The sequence below is a fragment of the Pongo pygmaeus genome, chromosome 5, assembly GCF_028885625.2.
Source record: "Pongo pygmaeus isolate AG05252 chromosome 5, NHGRI_mPonPyg2-v2.0_pri, whole genome shotgun sequence".
Classification (NCBI taxonomy): domain Eukaryota; kingdom Metazoa; phylum Chordata; class Mammalia; order Primates; family Hominidae; genus Pongo; species Pongo pygmaeus.
The window spans coordinates 136,297,886-136,320,224 of NC_072378.2; the positions used below are offsets into that span (position 1 = coordinate 136,297,886).

General features: G+C 36.3%; 1 protein-coding gene across 3 annotated transcripts in view; it reads left to right on the forward strand.

Annotated features, from left to right (window-relative positions):
- The window catches only part of PDE7B (phosphodiesterase 7B), a 355,502-nt gene that overhangs the window by 105,113 nt on the left and 228,050 nt on the right, over positions 1-22,339 (forward strand). For all 3 annotated transcript variants that reach the window (XM_063666621.1, XM_054491063.2, XM_054491064.2), the window contains exon 2: positions 6,461-6,521. In XM_063666621.1, coding sequence (XP_063522691.1) covers positions 6,515-6,521 — 7 coding nt within the window. In that variant the 5' untranslated portion in view covers positions 6,461-6,514. The remainder of the gene's footprint in view (positions 1-6,460; positions 6,522-22,339) is intronic.

A 22,339-nucleotide genomic window follows, 5' to 3' on the forward strand; every position in this document is an offset into this window, starting at 1 on the left:
TTGGGAAATTCATGTATTATATGGCAAACTTGCAGAATCGAAGTAAATAGGAAGTGAGGGTGGGAGTGAAGGCAGCCTGTGCTTAAGCTATGCCTACTCCAGATTCTCTTTGCCACTCTTGGGAAGACAAGATGTACTTTACTTTCCACTAAACTTCAACAACTTCCCCATAGACTGACCATGGTTAGCACCTTTTCAGCTCAAGAAACTTAGGTTTGATTTATTTTTTCCCCAAAAATGACTCTAGTCATATGTCAGGGGTTCTTTTTGTTCTGGTTTGGTTTGTTTTGCTTTAACGCGCTATCTAGCACAGTCATGGAGTGGGTGAGTTTTTCTGCATTTCTGCAATAGCATTCAGTGTTTAGTTCCCAGCTTCATGGGTATCAAGAGGCAATTGCACCAATAAATTTCTAAGCCCTGGATCACTGCCATGGTGCTGTGTTCTTGAAGTCAACAACTAAGTGATGCTTCCTAGTTTTCCACTTTCCCAATTGTGGCCCACTGGCCTAGTAAACTCCCAGCTTGGTGAGTCAATTTCACAGTGTTGTTTTGAGTGTCATTTCTGGAGGCCTAGCCTATAACCTAGTCCTCCAGTAATTTCATAAACATCTAATTCCCTTTATTAAATTCGTTTCTGCTAAAAAAATTATAAATGTGAGAAGAAAATAATAAAAGAACCATAGCCTATTAATTTCTTTCTGATAACATTTAACATTACCTACTTGCAGAAAACTGTTTTCTTCTCAGCTGACACTCAGGCAAACCTCCAAGCATCAAGGATTTCTGTCTTTGGTTTTATTTGTTTGCTAATGTTTCCACTGTTCTGAAGATATCAAGACACATTCTCTAAAAAGATTAGTTGCTGGAGGCCTGCTGAGAGAATAATAAATTCAAGTTATAGTAACCACTCAGAAAAATAAAAAGATATATGAAAGCTTATCTGAAGCAGAAAAAACATTAACTGGTTTAAGAAAGCTGGAAGTGCTATCGATTGAACAATGAGAACAAAAACGTGAGCTTTTCACTGTTTTTAAAAACTCCTATTGAATATGATGTGGGACTATTATTAATATTTTAATATTATCAATTGGATATAATTTTTCTTTAAGGAAAAGAGGTTCATTTAATACTTATGGGTGATTTTAAAAATGACTCCTAACATCAATTTTTTATAACTAAATGTATGGTGAAAGTGATGATAAAATTCAGTTTACTTAAGAGAAATATATTTTGTGCACATTTTGCTAGAACATATTATTTAGTTCATGGAAATTATTTTAATTTAAAAATTGTCTTAATGTAAGGATAGGTGCAGTAATTTTTATTATGCTTAAATGGCAAATTAAAATTATATATATCTATTGTGTACAACATGCTGCTTTGAGATATGTGTACATTGTGGAATGGCTAAATCAAGCTAATCAACATATGCCTTACCTCACATACTTAACACTTTCTGGTGAGAATACTTAAAATCTACTCTCTTAGCAATTTGCAAATACACAATACATTGTTATTACTATAGTTGCCATGTTGTACAATAGATTTCCTGAACTTACCCCTCCTATGTAATATTTTGTAATATTTTACCAATATTTCTTCGATTTCACCCTCTAACCTCACAACATCCCAAGCTCCTGGTAACTATTATTCTACTCTCTGCTTCTACGAATTCAATTTTTTTGAATTCAACATAGAAGTGAGATCATACAGTATTTGTCTTTCTGTACCCGGCTTATTTCATTTAACATAATGTCCTCCAGATTTATCCATGTTATCACAAATGACAGGATTTCCTTCTTTTTTCAAGAGTTAGTAATATTCCATTGTGTATGTGTGTGTGTGTATATATATATATATATATATATATATATATATCTCACATTTTCTTTAGCTATTCAACTGTTGATGACCACTTAGGTGGGCCCCATGCCTTGGCTATTGTGAATAATAGATGCAATATTTTATAGCATTCATCTTTCCCTTCCTGAATAAAAGTCCAATTTTAGATTTAATGTGGAAAATTCTTAATAAATAAAAATTAGCAACCAACTTGTGAAATATTGTGACTTTTAAAATTAGAAGAATGTCTTCATTTTCAATCCTAAAAACTAATATGGGAATTAAAATAGAATTTTACTGGATGAGTTAAATTTGTTAATTTTTATTTTTGTTTTACAATCTTATCTACAATAATTTAAATCAGTACATTCTTGTGCATAATGAAGTAAAAACCAAGCTTCCAATGATACTATGATGTAGATTATATTACCCTGTTTTACAGATAAGAAGGCAGATTTGCAAAACTAAATGCCCATGATAGTACAGTGATAAGAGGAGGCAGCGACAGGATTTGAATTTTGATCAGTCTGATCCAAAGCCTGTGCTCTACTAGATGGCAATTCTTGCAAACAGCCAGTGGTTAGTGGGTGAGAGAAGGGGATAAAAGTAAAGATAGTCTATTTGGCCAAGGCAATGAGCAGGTCAAAAGTAGCCAATATTTGAGAATCTATATATCTCGGTCATACATCCAGTAAGCTGTCAACATTTATTCTATCCATCATTGGAGAAGAGTGTTCCATAGTAAGTGGTACTGCCTGTGCCTCAATTTTCTACTCTGCTAAAAGAGTACAATGCTAGTGTGAAAAGTAGAGGCACAGCACTTAGTACAAGGTTTAGCCCATAATGTGGGTGCAAATGTTAGCAAGTCCACAAATATTTAGTCTACCTAATCCACAAAGATTTATGAAGGCCCTGGTACGAACAAGGCAGCAGGGTTACAATAATGAGGCATGTTAGGAACACTAACAATGAACATAGTTTGACTCTTTATGGTCTCTGAGGGCAATGGACATTACACACATGAATTCATATCCTCTGTGCTATGGAAGGAGATCATGTGCCAGCAGGATCCCTCTGTTGCTAGCAGAGATCCAGCCCCTTGGATGAGTTCTTCAATAACTATGCCCTATTATCTGAAGGCAGTGTTGGCTGGGAGAGATGGGCACAAACAAGGCAAGTTGGTCTCAATATTTCAGGCACAGAAGACAAGACAAAGATAGAATCCCTAAGGAGAGATTGGATCCTGAGAATTAGGCAGAATCCTGGTGAGCAGCACCAGGTACAAAGTCAGGGTCATCTGGCAGCAGGGTGCTTGGATGGGGACTCCCAGCAAGCTTGACTAGAGCATAGAAGGAGGAGGGTTGCAGCACCCGATAACCCAGCAGGGCACAAGACGTTCCCCCAGGACAGATCCTGCAGTTTTCTGAAACTTAGACCCTGTGGCTTAGCCCAGTTAATCTCGTAAACTGGATCATCACCCTGGGTTGCACAGCAAGCAGGAGCCTGGCAGCGAAGGCTGGGTAAACACTGGCATCAATAGGAAAAAGCACTAGAAAGAAACTGTTTTTTTTCAAGCCCTGAGAACAATCAGATTCCCTCAGGTATTGCTTTCAAATCTGTTACCATCATCAGGTAACTTTACAAAACAGGGCAATTAAAGAGCTAGTTAAAAGTGCCTCAGCAATTTCCCAGACCTCCAGGGAAGTGAAGACAAGGAAGAGGACCACCTCATTGTCATTGGAAGGGCCACCACACCTGTTCTTGCTATTTGGTGATGAGCTTGTCTAGCCAGTGAACCCAGGCAGGCCATGACTGTTAAGGAATGCATGCTTCACAGGAGTTTCAAAAACTCCTCCTGAATTTGTTTATGGCCAAGAAAGAGAGCAAGACCCCAGCTCCTGTGCCTCTATTCACACCAATGTGCCTGTTAAGTGGCACATATAAGGCTGCCCTTGGGCTATGGTAGCAAAGAGAAGTTATGCAACCTCAACCCATCAACCCCTGCCCCTAGAGGCCCTGCAAGGAAAGTAGGAAAGCTCTTCCTTCACAACACATGTCGGGACTTTTTCCTTAGCAAATGGCAGGGGAGCACCCTAGGGTCCTGGAGTTATTTCCTTGTAGGACTCAGAATGTGAATTGATAGAGCTTCCTAGCACTTTGTTTTGCCTAGAAGTTTAAAACGTTTAGGAAACCTCTGATCCTTCACTTAAAAATATTAACACTTTCAGGTCAAAAAATATACTTTAAAATGCAGGTAATGCAGAAAATGCATCCTAGTAATTTGAAAAGGTTTAATGTCTTCCAAAACAACAAAATAGGAACAAATAGTATGATCAGACTCCATGGGTCGTTAATCCTTACATTTGCTTCTCTGACCTGACTTCGTGGCATACATTGGCATCCCCATGTTACTTATGAAGAAATGAAGCATGAAGAGATTAGGTGAAATGATAAATATGACACGAGCTGAGCAGAGTAGCTGGGAAGAAAGCTCAAGATCTAGGATCTCCATTGAGAACTCAATGCTCTTTTGCAACCTTAAGCTGCCTCCAACCTCCTTCCTCCACGGTCCGGCCTTTTGACTCACAAAAGCAGCTTTCTTTCTTTTCACATCACTGAACCAACTGTCCATCTCCTCCACATAATGTAGGCCATCTTAAAAAAATGGATGGATTTGAATGTAACAGCATCATCCTTTCTCCTCTCAACTTGCCCCTCTTTGTACCAGAGGATGTCATAATCAGGTGTGAAGAACATGAATTCTCACATCCAGGAATTTTTTCCCCTTAAATTACTTTGTCTTATAATATATAATGTATAGATACAACAAAGATTGATGGGAATGGAATTAACCAAGTTGTGAACTGTAAAAGAAAGAGGAAAATGAGTGAATGTAGCTCATCTTCGGTCTCCTTAAGGGCAAAGGAAATATGTAGCGAGAACAAGTTATTGATGAAGACAGTCCAGCCTGCTACCAAATGGCCTCTCAAGGAAGACAGGTGCAGAGATGTATTGTGCAAAGGGCCATTTTTATATTTGGAGTTGTGAACATGAGGACAATTCTTATTTCAAAATATTTGAAATGAAGGAAAACATTCAGAGAATAATTTAAGGGACACATCATTATAGAAAAAATTGATAGCCCCAGTGTGCCCTCCAACATTTCATTTCTCATCATTTCTTCCCCCATCCTAAATTTGATGCTTCATTATTCATTGCATGTTTTTTGCTTTTTCTATAAATTAATGTATCCATAAATAATATGTGCTATTTTCAGATATTTTCAACTTCATAAAATATGGACAATTATCTTTGGCTTAACATTATACTTTTATGTTTTAAACATTATATATGTCTTATATAATTTGCATATTATATATTTTATATTATTTGAATATTCCAGATTTTAAATATTATATATTTCATATATACATATTATATATATATGTTTTACAGTATATGTAGCTGTAATTCATTTTAACTGTTGTGTAGTATTCCACTTATGAATAACACTTATTTATCTGTTTTGTACCAAGACATTAAAGTTGTATATGAAATTTCTCTAGTTATAAATCTAGAAGACAACTTGCTATGTCATAGGGTATGAACATTTCATCTTTGTTGGATTTTGCAAATATTTTTCTAAAGCAATTGTATCATTTTATATTCCATCCCACAATATGTGAGAGTATCCATTTCTCTACAGTCTTGAAAACATTTGTTATTGCCAGACTTCTAAATTTTGTGAAATTGATGAGTTGAAAATAAACCTCATTTTATCTTTAATTTGCTTGCTTCTGATCACAGCTATGGTTAAATATGTTTTCTATGTTTATTGACCATTCAGATTTTTCCTCTTCTATGAATTGCTTGCTCATGTACTTTATCCATTTTTCTATTAGATTTGTTATGTTCTCACTGATTTGAAAGATTTATGTATATATTCAAGTACTAACGCTTTGTCAATATACTCATCATACAACTGTGGCCTGTTCTTAAATAACTGATTGTATCTCTACAGGAATTTGCCTTGCACAAAAGTTTTAACAAGCAAGTTAAAACTAAGGTATAGATAAGAAAGTTGATATTTCCGTGAGTCTGTGAGTTCAGGAAAAGCATTAGGAATGCCAGTTTTTCATTATTTATCTACTTGTTTTTCCTTCCAAGTTCAGAGGGATAAAGTATAGGCCACCTAGCTTTATGTTTGATAGTATCTGTGCTTTGCAGAGTGGGTAGTGTAGAATAATATGGGAGATGAATAAGGACCAACTTTGAGAATAATTAGCCGCAGATTATTGGGCCTAATAGATTTCATATCTTCCACTGAAATAGAAACTGTTTCAAACCAAATGCCCCTCTAGTTGTGACTTCACAAGCGAGCACACAGAATCCACTCTATGCAGGGGCATAAGGCATGCAGAAACAATCTATTCCAACTTATCCCTCAAATATTTTACTACCAGGCAAGTCTCTGCTCATGACATAAGTCCCTAGACTCAGGTAACCAGTGAAAACAAAAGTAGAATAATGTTATGGTAATGTCGGGTCACATGGATATATTGCCTTGGGAATCTTGATATGAAATCTTAAAATAACCATGGCTATCTTTCTATTTCAGAGGTGTGGCGAAATCTTGTTTGAGAACCCCGATCAGAATGCCAAATGTGTTTGCATGCTGGGTAAGAAGGCTTCTCATTTTAAATATATTTAGCATGTCGATGTCATGTGGAGTTATTGTTCTGTTGCCTTTTTGACTGTCTCTCATTCTGTTTTGAAGAGGCTGATAGGTTCTTTTATGGTTATACAGACAGCTATAACACATTTATATGTGTAACACTTGATGATGAGAAAAGGTTCTGATTTTCTTAATTGTCAGTCAGTCAAGGGCCGTGCTTCTGAGTCTTTCAAAAATTTTCTTGGATCATCAGCATAACATAAAATTAGGTGGTTTGTATTCAGGCAGCTATGATGAAAAGGTAAGAACCACATTGTAATTCCTAAACCAAAGATGGATGATAAGATAGTTAAGTAAATTATTAAGTCCTTACATCACAGTACAAAACCCTTACTTAGAATTTCTGGAAGAAATGTATATTTGAACTACTGTAATCTGAAGTCAGTACAACTATTATCCACACAGCATTTGTAACAAAATAACAACATTGTAATGAATAATCATTTGTTCTTGTAGGATGATATATCATCAATGCCTTTGACAAACTCTTTTAATATATACTGTTAGGTAATGAAGTTGGTATTATTTTCCTCATTTTATAGGTTAGAAACAATTATAGAGAATATAAGTGATGCACTTAACCTCAAAGTGAGAAATGGTCCAAATCATGATATGAAAGTTTCTAAACAGTAAAATTTTAGGTCTAGTGTTTAGATCTTATTTAAGCCACTAAACTATGTCCAATAAAGTTGCAATTCATTATAGTAATAGAAGTAAACAGTAGCATGGATAAATAAAAATAATTTCTAAATTTTATTTTCACCAAATTTTTACCTTTGTAGATTCTAACCTTGAACTATATTAATAAGCAAAGAACAAAATTATTCATTTTAGCATTTTCCATTTACTCTGCCCACTTCATATATTGACAGTCTAAATTATTGGTGAAAAGCAGACAGCAAGATACATAGAGGCAGGCAAAGATCTTGGTAATTTATAATTCAAAATAATCATGTAACAAATAATCAAAGGTGGTACATGACTTAAGAAACAAACAAAAACCAGACATCATATTTTTCTAGCCTTCTAATCTTTAATTCTTTACTAATTTTTAAATCTCTCTTTGCAGTTCTATGTTTTTATTTTAATTAAGATGGTGGCTATATAGTAATACATTCATTGAAAAATCAACGTTTTACTAGAAGCACATGAACAAAGAATATAGCATTGCATCCATACACCCATTTCAAATATCCAATATTCCTTCCCCTTGAAAGTGTGAAATGAAAATGTCTCCAAAGTTCTAATATTTCAGGTACTAGATAGATAGATAGATAGATAGATAGATAGATAGATAGATAGATGGATAGACAGACAGACAAAACAGGTACAGATGGAAGCAGAAAAAAAATCCTTTGTTACGCCATGTGTCCCAATTTTGGATTTGGGAAACTGTTTTACCACCACATCAAATAATCTATTCAACAATTAACTCATTTAATTTTCCACAATAACAAGATGAGGTTGGTGCTATTGTTATCTTCGTTTTATAAATAAGGAAATTGAGGGAAATGGTCTAATACTGCAGGTACCTTACTACCACTGAAATATTATTTGATTGTAGCTTTCACCTGGTCTAGTAACTTGAATCAATGTTTAATTCATGATAATTTTAAGCACATGAATACATCATCCATTTTGACTGAATGTTTCTGTGTCCTGTCTTCCATGTAAGTTGCTTGATTAGTTTATAGCTAGGAGAACAGCAAGAGACTTTCTACTACTGCCTATAGATTTGAATTCACTTAAAGTAAGATCAATTATCTTTCCATCTCTTCTATATTATATGGTATGGTTTATATAGCTGCCAGAAAACAATCCTGACAGCCAAATGTGTCTCTAACGAATCTGCCAGATTGCACAAAATTCTAAAATTAGAAATGTATTTATATAAATCAGTTTTATGTTGCTACCACTGTCATAATAACTACAGTTAATTGAGCACTTAATATGTGGCAGGTGAAATCCATCCCAAACACCTTACATAATTAGATCATTTATTCTAAGTAAATTAAAATAAGCCCTGTCTTTCAAAATATAGATATTTCTGGCAATAGAAGAGTTTTAATTAAGCTGCTACTGGTTATTAACCTTGTAGATTTCATTAGTTTGTTAGATTTCCCTTTTTTCATAATACAGAACTAAATAATAAAAGGAACTGTGAGAATGGAAGTTTTTATTAGTTTCAGGACACATAGGAATAACAAGTATACATTTTACCTTTAAGATAGACAGTAAATAATTAATGACTGTTCAAAGATAATATTATGCTTAGTGAGTTTGAGTTGCTCACATAGTGAAAACTGTGCCCTTGAGGAGCTTATATTTAAGAAAGCTTAGATTTTTTAAGAGAATTGCTGCAACTTTTAATTCAGACACTTATGAAGTCCTTTGAAATCTTAGATGGAAGAATACCAAAATAAAATCATTATGGATATCAATACACATGGATCAACCCCACCATTAACATACATCCACCTGAAGCCCAAGGACTGCCACTTCACAGCAAAATGATCCTAGATGATAAAAGAAAGAAGTAAAGTTTAATGGTTTATTCACTTAAAATAAACAAGAGAAATCAAGTTATGAGCACGTAAGTCCCTAAAACTGAGACCACATCTTGTAGTTCTTCAAGAAAGAACATCTATATTAACACAAAAAGTACCTCTTCACCACTGTCTAAGGTATTAATTAGTTTGTTGCTATCTTCAAAAGGAATCTCAGATAATGTTCTTATGATTTCCTAAAGCATTTTTTGAGAAAACTTTACATCTCACACAACAAAGTATAAGGAGTCTCTGATATTGTAAAGGACTATTGTGTTTTATAAGCACTGCCAACCACAAATGTAGTTTTTATTTTTGTAGGTAATTTTATAACATTTTTATGAATAAATCTAAATTTCTAAATGAGAAAACAAAATATATGGGGCCACCTCAATATTCAGATCCCTGATGGGGGCCAACCTGAGACATCCTCATCTTTAACTGGTCAAGCCCTTGGCTCACTCCCCTGGAAACCTCCCTCTCTACCCACTCACACTCCAGGTTTGGGTGCCTGCTGGATCCTATCTGTGTGCTGGTTTCAGCACAGTTGGGGTGGAATCTGGAGAAGGGTCACTAGCCAGGGACTCGATTTGCATTTCCTTCTCTTCCACTGGCAAGTCCCCAGATCATTCTGAAAAGTACTCTTTTTATGCTTTGTGTTGTCTACCTCACGACTTCCATGAATAAGCCATTCTTACAGAAAATCACACTTCTGACTCATCCCGTTAAATGAGACATAAGTGTAAAATTCACCTTGAGTTACTCTGGTGCTCCGGATTCAATGCAGCTTTAAATGGAACCAAACTACTGTCATGTATGGGTCTTGCAGGGAATTATTTCTGGCTTCAGGAGAATAGCTCATGTTGGATATGAAGGTAAATACAGGTGTACTGCAGAGCTGACTACAAGGAGTGTTACCTATTCATTCCTTACAATTGTTCAGAGAGAGCAAATGTGGATGATCAAGTTAAACACCAAATTGTAATACATGTTGCTTTCTTTTTTCCTTCAGGCTTAGGGCAATGTGTGTAGAGCTTCTGCCTCCCTGTCCTCCCCTCTCCACCTTCCTTTTTGTAAATTTAGCCATAAGATTTCACTCAAGTTCAAATTGGCCTCAGAAGTTTATATAATTATATCAATGGATATACAACTGTATAGCAAGACTTTTACCTTCTTCAGGTCTCATGAACAGATACTAAAAGAAAGAGGAAGTGGAAGAGACATTATCTCTCATTGTATAATTAATGCATGAAGTATGGCAAGTTACAAAAAAGAGTTTACTTTTCAAAAGCATAATGAAAACTGTTTGGCAAAAAGAGCCCAGAGTATTTAAAGAAATTATGTAAAATGATCAGTGTTGATTCACTTCTCAGTTCATTTGTGAACCTTGCTCTGTGAAATGATAAATCATGGGAAAAGAAACTTTCAAGAAGATATTGCCGATCAGATTTAGTGCTTCTGGGTATTTCCTCTTTTTCTTATTTTTAGAATGGGATTTTTTCTAATTATAAGCCTTAATTTTTAATTTATGATATTTTGTTGGCTCAATTTCTCCATCCTCTTTATCAAGGTTTAATTTTTTTTTAATTTGAAATTTTCATTGGCCCTGTTTTTGTCTCATGTATGATTTCTTTCATGCCGATGAGTGTCATGACTATTAGAATGTACAATAAGCGCTTTCTTACCTGCCATAACTTAGAAGGGAGTATTCATATTAGTCAGTTTTCTGGTTGAAAATTATTATAAATGATTTAAATGATTGCTAATCTTCAGAACAACAGAACACCAGAAAATCAATATTTTATTAACGCTCAACATAGGCATAGAGGGACTTGCTTTGTAGCACTAGCTCTGAAAAAATTAACTGTGTACTCATAGAAGTTGCTTCATCTCTCTAGGATTCAATTCATAGTTTTCCTGCAAAGTGGAAATAAAAACATCTGTCCTTCCTAGCCCAGGGGTTTTTCTGGTGAGAGAATGAGATGTTCTATGAGGAGAAGCCTGTTATGATGTCTGCCCTAAATATTGTGTATGCATCAATAAGTTGATGCATAAATGATAAATAATTGAAAATGTAAAAAGTGATATAAGCAAATATAAATAAGCTAATAAAAATAAATTATTACTGATGATACCAATGGTGTTTAGAAAAGCAATTGGAAAGCTTAAACATTATATGAATATAAGGACAATTTTTTAAATATTAAATACATTCTTCAAAATTGCATGGTGCCTCCAGGGTAGAACAAGACCTTCATCTAATTTTAATTAATCGGGTGTGCATCAAGCACCTACAAGGTCGTGTGCTTACCGTTGGGAATCCAAAGACCAGTGGGGCATAGAGTCTGCCCTTAGAGGGTTTATTGTTCAGCAAGAGATTCAGGTCCTGAAGCCCAATGTATGCAACACCAGCTCGACAGATAAAGGCTACAGAAGAAATAAAGATAAACTATACTGGGACTTCAAAACATGGATAGAGTGCATATAGCAGGGATGTGAAGAACTCATCTATTTAGATATGAAAGTTGAGAACGTAGCAGCACTCTAGATCGATGCAGGACCACTCTAAAAAGCCCAGAGATAAACTGGGGAGTGTTTCTGGGGCAGTGTTTCAGGCCACGAGGTAGATGAAAGAATAAATTGAAAAGAAATTTGAGACCTGATTATAGAGAGCTTTACTGTCATCATTGGCCCTAAAAAGGACAGAAGTACCGGGTAAAAGAGAGTTCTGGTCTCTTTTATTTAGTTAGTTAGAGAGTCTTTTCGATTTAGTTATAGCGTATCAGAGAATACTCTATAAGCTCCTAGGTACTGGGTAGTATTAAGTACAGCCATTCATCAGCTACTTGTGAAATTAAATAATTTTAAACCAATGTATATTTAACCCAATGTGTATCTGACAACCTGAATTCTGGTTTGATTTTTTTAAAAAAACATGTTAATTCTATTTTTCCTCTTGATATCAAATGTTATAGTATTTTATTAAGCAACAAGACAATATTTTCATCTGTGACAGTAGAGAAAAATGATTTTTTTCACTTTTTTGGAACTTTGTCAGCTAATAAAGTTGGGAGTTATTTTATATCTATATTTTGCTCTTATCACTTGCTTCAGCTTTTGGTTTTTGCATGTGGACACTTATGAGACCTATATATTGTTTCTTAAAAAATAATACACAATCTGTTTTAACCAAAATAAGATTTGGTATCAAAGTAGGCCACTGTAGTGTTGGTAGAAAGAACAGGGCATTGAAATACCTGGTACCAGCTAATAACTGTGTGAGCAGAGGCATGTCATTTAGGGGTTGTAGACCTGTTTACTCTTCTCTAAAACTGAATAATAAGCAATAATAACAGTATTATTGTCTACCTTATTAGGGCTGTTGAGGATTACATGACAATAAATATTAAAACATTCAGTGAACTTTTAGAAGTACTATAAATATAAGTATTATTTTTATTAATACTAATACTCAATTTTTTCTAAGTCCTTGCACTTCATTTTATATTAGTAGTATTTTTATAGCAAATTGACAGTATTGTAGATTTTAAATATTAAACTATCTCAATTTGGTTCAAGTGAATAGATATTTTCAAGCACATGTTGGCAATTTAGTAATGAACATCCTCATAGGTTATGAAAGAAATATTATTGTAAAGATTATTTTGCGTGCACTTGACTTTACAAGTAAAGTCCGTGTTGAAAGACAGAAGTTTTCAAGTTGCTTGATTTTGATTTATTAAGGTTAGAATGCCTCAGGAATTTGAATTAATTTTAACTTACACTTTCAAAGCTCTTCATTGCTGTCACTTGGATTCATCAATTCACTCTCTCTATATGCATGCTCAGAGAGCAAAATTGCTGAATGATATTTTCTTTCTCTGCCCAAAGAGGGTAAATTGAACCTGGATATTCCCAAGGGAGGATGGTAGGAGCATCATTCCCCATCACTCACCCAAGGCCCTGTCTTGTTTTACTTTTCATTGCACTTATCACTAAAGGACATATTTTCTATTTGTCCATCACTGTTCCCCAGCCTTGCCCTGCAACACACCCATACATGCAGAATGTGATTATCACAGAAGTAAGGAGTCCGTTTCATTCACTGTTGAGTATCCAGCATCTGGAACATCTAGGTGCTCAGCCCCTAAGAGGAACTCACTATTTGCTGCATGGATACATGCTGATGTGTTTGTGAGAACAGCAGAGTCATCCGGAGTCCATCTCTCGAGTGTGTCAAAGATGGGTTGGCCTAGTATTTAAAACTCTCTGCTAACATAGCCAAGGCCATGGGTCAGCTCCTACATGAACTAACTGGTGGCTTCCCAAGCACACTACTCCATGTTACAAGATAAGAAAAAGTGGTTCCCTTCAAATAGGCAATGAGGAACTATCTTAAGAGGGAGATTAACAAGCATTCATTGAGCACAGCTGTATGCCCAACGCTCTGCTAGGAGTACTCTGAAAGTTCATATAATAATGAGCAAGGTAGAATCCCTATTGCCACAGAGTATATTCTTGGGCAGATGGAGCATTGTGCTGAGAATACAGGAAGAGGCCCATTATTTTGTCTTCTCATGTTTATGGGAATACACAGAAAATTATTTCACCTCGAGGTTTATGGTTTAAAAGGCATTCTGCATTATCCTACTGCCTTTTAAAATTTTGGAAGTCAATATTGCTTTGTGTAAGAAAAACAAGTTTCCTAGCTTGAAGGTTGCTTTCTGTGGAAGGTCGCAGCATTTCCACAGCAACAGAACACCTCGTTTTTGAATGCAGCTGGAAGCCAGAGCTCAGATGAGAACTAGCTGCAGAATAACAACACAAGCAAAGTCCAAACTATCAGAACTGAAGTTGTCAAGCCCAAAAGTGATAGAAGTGTCAGTCTTGTATTGAATTAGCTTCATTTTCTGTCTGAAGGTAGAAAAAGGGAATTCAATGAGACCCATCAGCCTTACACAAAGCTACACTTCAGAAAACATGTTCAATCAACAAACACTTTATAGATACACATTGTGTGCCAGAGTAGGGATGCAAAGATATTGAAATTCTATCCTCAGCAAGCTCCCAATCTAGTGACACAGGGACAACCACACAAACAATGACAACATAGCATGATAAACCACAATCAGGAGAGCCCAGGTCTTATGGGAAGGGGAAGGGTGGAGTGGCGTCAGGAAAGGCCTTGTGCAAGACACGGTAAGGAGTTGAGCGTCAAAGAGAAGCTCCAGACAGCCCTGGAGCTTGCGCTGAGGACAGCCCGTTGGGAAAGGTGTTGTTGGTATTTCTAAGAGCAACGGGTACCAGCAGCTTAATGTGACCAATTAAAAACTGTAAGAAAGTCTTTATGCCTGGAAAATAGAATAAGAGGAATGAGATAAGACAATCGAGTGTGGACAGGAAGGCAGGAGAGATTATGAAGAGCCTTGTAATAGGACAAATAACCATTGAAAGATGTTTAAGCAGAGGAGCTACAAGGTGAGATACATACTTTAGACAGATCATCTGTTTAGAGTGGAGAATGCACAGGAGGAGGATATCACTGAAGAAAGACTAGTTTAGGGAACAGTGGTATCTATCAGGTGAGAAATGATGAGTCCTACCTGAATTCAGACAGTGTCAGAGAGAACAGAAGGTGCAAAATACAGGAAACTTTTCAAGAGGGTGATAGAACTCTACAATGGGTTGAGTGTATGAAGTGTTATTAAACAGATCGAGATACTGCCCTGTCCTGCAAAGAAGAGTCCAAGAGAATTGAATTTGCATGGGGTGGGGGTGGTGGGGAGAAGTTAAATTTTAGACACAGTAAATTTGAGATGCCCAAGGAACTCTCCACTGCAGCACAGCTCAGAAGGAGGGATCTGCAAGTCAGTGGCGGTGACGACATAACAGAAATGAGATCACCCAGGGAAAGGTGAGGAATGAGATGAGGTTGCGCTTTGGAATGCCCAGAAGCATCCCCAAAAGGGTTGGGCAGGTTCAAAAGGAGCCTATGGAAGCCCAACTAGGTAGGAGACTAAAATAGAGTGGGCAGAAAGATAAAGGAAAAGGAGAGAATGGTATCTTAGCCATCTTAGCCAAGAGGAGAGAGTTTCAAAAGGTGGGGCATGATACAAATGTAAAATACTGTAGAGGTCAAATGAGATAAAGCCTAAAAAGTGTTGCTTGGACTTAGCAACCTGAAGGTAACAACATCAAGAGCATCAGCAGCAGAAGGTGGGGTGAGGTGGGTAGTGTGGAGCCAGGCCACAGGGAGCTGAGGGCACTCTTCTGTCAAGAAATTGGTCTGAGAGGGCTGGGTGCAGTGTGGCTCATGCCTGTAATCTCAGCACTTTGGGAGGCCAAGGCAGGCAGATCACTTGAGCCCAGGAATTCAAAACCAGCCTGGGAAACATAGCAAGACTCCATCTCTACAAAAAATACAAAAATTAGCCTTGAGGTGATGGCACATGCCTATAGTCTCAGCTACTCAGGAGGCGGAGGTGGGAGGATCCATTGAGCCCAGGAGGTCAAGGCTGCAGTGAACCATGATGGCACCACTGTACACTCCAGTCTGGGTGACAGAGCAAGACCCTCTCAAAAAAGAAAAGAAAAGAAAGAAAGAAAGAAAGAGGAAGAGAGAAAGGAAAGAAAGAAAGAAAGAAAGAAAGAAAGAAAGAAAGAAAGAAAGAAAGAAAGAAAGAAAGAAAGAAAGAAAAGAAAGAAAGAAAGAGAAAGAAAGAAAAGAAAGAGAGAGAAGGAAGGAAAGGAAGGAAGAAAGGAAGGAAGGAAGGAAGGAAAAGAAAAGTCAGAAAGGAGGGTGGGGGATATGACAGTACCTCTCAAAGTCTGCCGTCAGGAAGGGTTTCTTAGGATAGGAAAGATTTGAGAATGTTTTGATGGTGAGAGGAAAGAGGAGAAGAACTGGCTGAAGTTTTATGAAGAGAAATGGAGTAGTTGTGAGCCTTAAACCTGCGATTGTGAGAAGATGGTCCCCATGGGCGAGGAAGCATGGAGATGGAGACAGGTGCGCCTGGGTGCGGCCAGGCAGAGCTGGGAGAGTTTCCATCTGATTGCTTCCCTTCTTTTTAAGAAGGAAATACGGTGTTCTGATGAGCTTAAGGAGAGGAGCAGGTGAATGCAAGCATATAGAACTAGGTTAATTCAAAACTAATGTTACAAGAAATTTAAAAAACTGAATAGAGGTGTTTAAAAAAATGTGGAGCAGTTTTGAGGACCCAACTGAGTTAGACACTGTCAATATCGTGGCCTATTCTTTAAAATTAAAAAATACAGAAAAGACAAACTATGTGTTCTTAACACTCATTTCAAAAGAGTAACTGTCCCATGCTCATAAAGACCCTTCCCTTTATTCTCCTTAACTGCTTCCCGGTCCTTTTCCTATGGCCAGCCAAGGTAATCTGCAAGGGGATGCCTTGACCCCAATTCACAAATCCCTCTCCCTGGTATTGTACGTGTGAAGTTGCTTCTCCACTTCCCCAATGAGCCTGCACATTCCAGGTAATAGGTCTCTGATTTAATTTTCTAGCACCCAGTGTCGGCCTAGAATTCCAAGAAAACACAAAAAATAATTCCTGATGAAGGTAGACGAAATGTGTAAGGTTATATATTCACCCCTAACATTCTCCCACCACCCATGGTGACTCTAGAAGGTTATTTTTTGACCTGTCTTGGCCTAAAAGGGGATGCCTCTACATCCACCTCCCACTTTGTGAAGGAAACCAAAGGTGCTAAGCCATTTGAGCTCTGGGAGTACAAATGTCCCCTGAGCTGGGCCCACCCCGTCCAATCACATCAAAACTGCCTCTTCCGGCCAGGAACAGTGGCTCACGCCTATAATCCCAGCACTTTGGGAGGCTGAGGTGGGCGGATCCCCTGAGTTCAGGAGTTCAAGACCAGCCTGGCCAACATGGCAAAACCCCGTTTCTACTAAAATACAAAAAACTAGCCAGACGTGGTGGCACATGCCTGTAATCCCAGCTACTCAGGAGGTTGAGACACGAGAATCACTTGAGCACAGGAGACAGAGGTTGCAGTGAGCCAAGATCGCGCCACTGCACTCCAGCCTAGGTGACAGAGCAAGACTCTGTCTCAATAAAAGTTAAGAAAACTGCCTCTTCTTCCTCATCCTCTTTACTTCTGGTTCATTTTCCCCTTCTATAAATTTGATTCAAAACTTCTTGCTTTCAAGATGAGACCATCTAGGAATCTTTGCATACATCAAACTTCACTTTTTAAAATGTTCCAGAGACAATGTCATTTTTAATTTTGACCCCAAAACAATGTTAGGCTTTTTATTGGAAGGAGTGTAGATTATAGTTATATTTCATTGTAAATTCATATTTTTTAAACAAATTATTAATATAGGTTTATGAGATCTCAACCTGCCAATCTCAAACCACCTGTCTTAGCAACCATAAATATGAGGTTTTCTAATATTTATAGATTATAAATATTCACAAAATATAGAAATTTTCAGAATGAGACAAATTATGTGTATTACAAAGGATGCACAAGAACAAATTTTGAAGTATTAAATAAATAAATACTTGTTCTCATTACATCAATTGCTATCTTTGAACTGTAGCATTTCTTTTTCATATCTAATAGCCAAAAGATATTTTGTTTCCTTACCAGGAGATCCATTCTAAAGAAGTAGCTAGCTGATGGTATAGAAAGCTCAGTTTTTATAAACCCAACATTTTCCCCTCTCACTGAATAATGCATGTTTTTGTGACTCTAGCATGAACACTATCAAGCTTACTGATTATTTCTTACTATAAAAACCTTAAAGGCAAATCTAAGGATATTTACAAATGAAAACCAAATGTGTAGAATTTTTTTGCCTACTTCAAGGTAGCCAACCACATATGAGCCTAATACATTTGATTTGTAGTCAACATTTTTTACATTTTCTGACTTGTAATTTAAGGAGATAGTTAACATGAAATCTTGGACATTGCCATTTTAGCTTTACCTAAATTCTGGGATTCTGGGAGCTCTAGTTCTTTGTGACACAATAGAAAAATTGAAGACATCATTCTAAACGAGGACCTGACATTCTGAAATATAAGAAAATAGTGCCAGAAATGCTAATAGGATATAGAATTCCATGAAGTTGGTGAATAGCACCAGCCTCATTTTTTCAATGATAATCATATACTACAAATCTGAAAGTTTGGGAATATGAATAATAAATATAAGAAAAGACTTACTATGTCAAGCTGCTTTCTAAAATTTATGTCGAAATGTAAATTTCAGGAAAAGGCATTTTAATATTTTCTCTTCTTTTAGAAAATCAAGTATTTAAAAAAGAAATTGAACATCTTGGAAGCATATATTGAACTCAAAAATACATTTTCCTTGTTTCTGAGGAAAAAAATTAGCATCATATTCCTGAATTACTGCATTGTTTATAGAATGGGTTTGTTAATAATTAATTACACCAGGCAGTCTATGGAAAGGTACCTTATTTTGTCTGCTATTTCACTCTTTGTGTCAGGAAAAATCTTCCCTCATGAATCCTGTTTACCAGATGGTTGACTAATGAAATGCCAAGAGGACTCTGGGTAACAGTATATGAATGACTATGATCATGTTTTGTATAATTTAACAGACATTTGGAATATCACAGAGTCTTTTCTTAAAAAAAAAGTTTATATTTTTGGAGACAGGGTCTCAGTTTGTTGCCCAGGCTGAAGTGCAGTGGTGTGATCATAGCTCGCTGCCTCCTGGAAGTCCTGGGCTTAAGCAATCCTTTCACCTGACCCTCCCAAGTACCTGGGACTACAGGTGTGCACTACCACACCTGGCTAATTTTTAAATTTTTTGTACAGATGGGGTTTCACCATCTTGCCCAGGTTGGTCTTTAACTCCTGGGCTCAAGTGATCCTCTCACCTTGACCTTCATAACAGAGTCTTAAGCAAATCTCTGAATATCTGAAGGGGCTTAGTTGTTTCAAATATTGCTTTCATAGGACTTTAAGGTTGCAGTTCAAGTAAGAGGGAGATGATAACTTCTTCTCCCAGACTGGTCTACTTCCTAGGATTCTAAAAATTTGACAGACAGGTCTCCAACATGTGAGCATACAAATTTTTGTAAATTTCTAGGACATAACAATAAATAAAGGATTTTTCCCCTGTAGCAACTGTACTGTTGAAAATGGAGAAGTGTTTGACTAAAAACAAAACATGTGACTGCCATGTTTATTTTGTTTACTTTCCTATGGAAAAGTTTCTTAGAAGATCAGTTTCAAATATTAGCATCTTTAAGAGAGAAAATTTTCAATTACTGTATTTAACATTAGTAAGTATGAACCAACAATGTGCATACACATGTGTAAGCTTATATTTACCAATAGCCTGATGTGCCTCAACAATTGAAATGGTAGTTTATATACTTACTGGCACCTCTAATTCTCCTGCTATTCATTTATTTAGCTATTGGTTTATTTTGATTTAAAGTGGGGTTTTTAACTTTTTAATTGAAATACAGCTTAAATTCTGAGAAATGTCTAGTTTTTAAGTGCAGCTCAATGAATTTTTACAAAGTTAACATATCTGTACAAAACCACATGGATCAATACAGATAGTTTCCCTCGTACCGCCTCCTAGATATTACCTCCCAAAGATTTCATTCTGATGCACTGAATTCTATCACCGTTCCCTAATTTTGAAATTTATATAGATGAAATTAAAGAGTATATTCTTTGTCCAGTCTGCCTTCTTTCACTCAACACTGTCTATGAGGTTCATGCATGCTGTTGCATATAGATGTAGTTCATTCCTATTTGTTTCTTTTGCTATAGAACAGAAGTCAGCAAGTCACAGCTCATGGGCTAAACCTGACCTGTTGCCTGTTTGATTAGAACACAGCCATGTCCATTCATTTACATATTGCCTATGGCTGTTTTCATGCTACAAAATGGTAGAGTTTGGTCATGATAGAGACCATCTGATCCCCAATACCTAACATATTTGCTATGTGTCCCTTCACAGAAAGAGATTGCTGATTACCACTATAGTGTCTAAATATTCTTGTACATGTCTTTTTGTGCAAAAAATTACACACATTCTTTTAAGTATCTACCTGTAATCGCAAATTGCAATTGTTGGGTCATAGAGTGTATATATATATATAGATATATATATATATGTGTGTGTGTGTGTGTGTGTGAGTGTGTGTGTGTGTGTGTGTGTGTGTGTGTGTGTGTGTGTAGTTCAGCTTTAATTTATTCTGCCAAAAAGTTTTCCAAACTGGCTATACCAATTTATCCTCCTACCAACTGTGTACAAAAGTCCCACAAATAATTTAACACTCAGTGATTAACTTAAGTAAAAGTTAGAATGCATAATTCATCATTTGACTCAATAAAAACATTTTATGTAATAGCCTCTAATGAAGATCATGATTATCATTTAAGTAAACAAATCATCAGGTGTTACCATCAGGTTGATGATGGTAGTAATAAAATGAGTAAATTTTATTTGCTGATTATCCATGAGCATTAAAGAGTTGATGATGTTTGTTGCATAAACTGAATTAATAGTTATTCTTTGTTGAACACTTGAAAATAAATGTCCCACAAATAATCCTAATAAGTGCTTACTCACCCACAGGGAACTATAAACAAAACCCTGGTTCATAAATAAAAACTGTTTTCTGTCGACCTAATTAATTTTCATTTTTTCTTTCTCAACAAAATATACAATTAACTATATTTTACAGATCTAAAGTTATAATATGGAAAGTTATGATTAAGGGAGTGAGGGCTGAATAGGAGGAACACAGAAGATGTGTGTGGCAGTTAAAATATTCTGTATGATACTGTAATGGTAGATACATTTGTCTATAGTACATGCAACATCAAGAGTGCACTGTGATGTAAACTGTGGATTTTGGATGATAATGATGTGTCAATGAAGGTTCATCAATTATAACAAATGGACCACTCTGATGGGGGAGGTTGACAATGGGAAAGCTTGTGATGTGTGGTATGCCGGGTATATGGGAAATTGCTTCACCTTCCTCTCAATTTTGCCCTAAAAAATCCAAAGACTTAAAAGACTTAAAAAATAATAGTTAAGGCATCATATTTGGAAAAATCAATAGTTTAGTCCTTTACTATGAAATCACATGGCCTAGCATTTCTAAACTTAACCCTCATGTGTTGTTTCATGGACTTTATACATACTTGCTCTAGGAATGAGACAGCAAAGTGTTTTCAATTGGCCTTTTTTATCAGTTTCTCTCAGTATTGGGTATGTGCAGGTGGGGAGGGTCACCTTTAGCTAGTATCAGAATCGAGTTGAATGCGAGAATTATAAATTTCCAATAAAAAAATTCAAGAAGCGTTTTTGCTCCCAGGTGGTAAAATCATGCATATTTTTTATTTCCCTTTTTTTGTCTCTTTATATTTTCCAAGTGTTCAACAAAATGTGGTCATTCATTTTTCTAATAAAAGAGATTTTAGGTTATTTCTCTGATTTCTAAGAGTACAAAGAGTGTTTCTTATTGTTTGTTTGCATTACTAAAACCTACATCTCCCAAGTGTAAAGGTTTTGATAACTGACTCCCATGGTGGAATATGCATAAATAGAGAGGTGGTTGTGACTATAACTGTGCCTTAAGGTAACCACTACACGGGTTGCTGCATCTTAGAGATGAGTCAGGGCTTTTATTAAACCTCTCTCACAAAGTCACCTGACTCCAAACAAATGGAATTCCTGAGATCAGCCATCCTTTTGCAGAGGGTATGTGACCCAAAAATCTAGTACCTTGTATCATAGATCAACATGCCGCCCATTGACATCCAGCCCATGACATAGCACAGAAGTTGCAAAACAATAGGAAAGTCAAGTAACTGAGGTTTGTGGTTCTGCGGCAAATGGAAGCCTTCCAGAACCAACACACTAAGAATCTGTTACAGTAGGGATGGGTGGGAGCTCATTGCACAAATGATATCAAATAATATGGAACAAAACACTGGAACTTTCTAAGGTTCTCAAAATTGAAACATATAACACAGACACACTACTGCACAAGCATGCACGTGCACATACACACACAGAGACACAGCCTGCCTCTGCCTCAGAGACACCCTCAAGGTGTTATCAATACATGTTTCAATTATGCCAGGGGAATTTACAGTTTTCATTAAGCTAAGAGACAAATAAAAGGCGATTGCACATTTCCAAGTTCAAGATCTCTATTTTC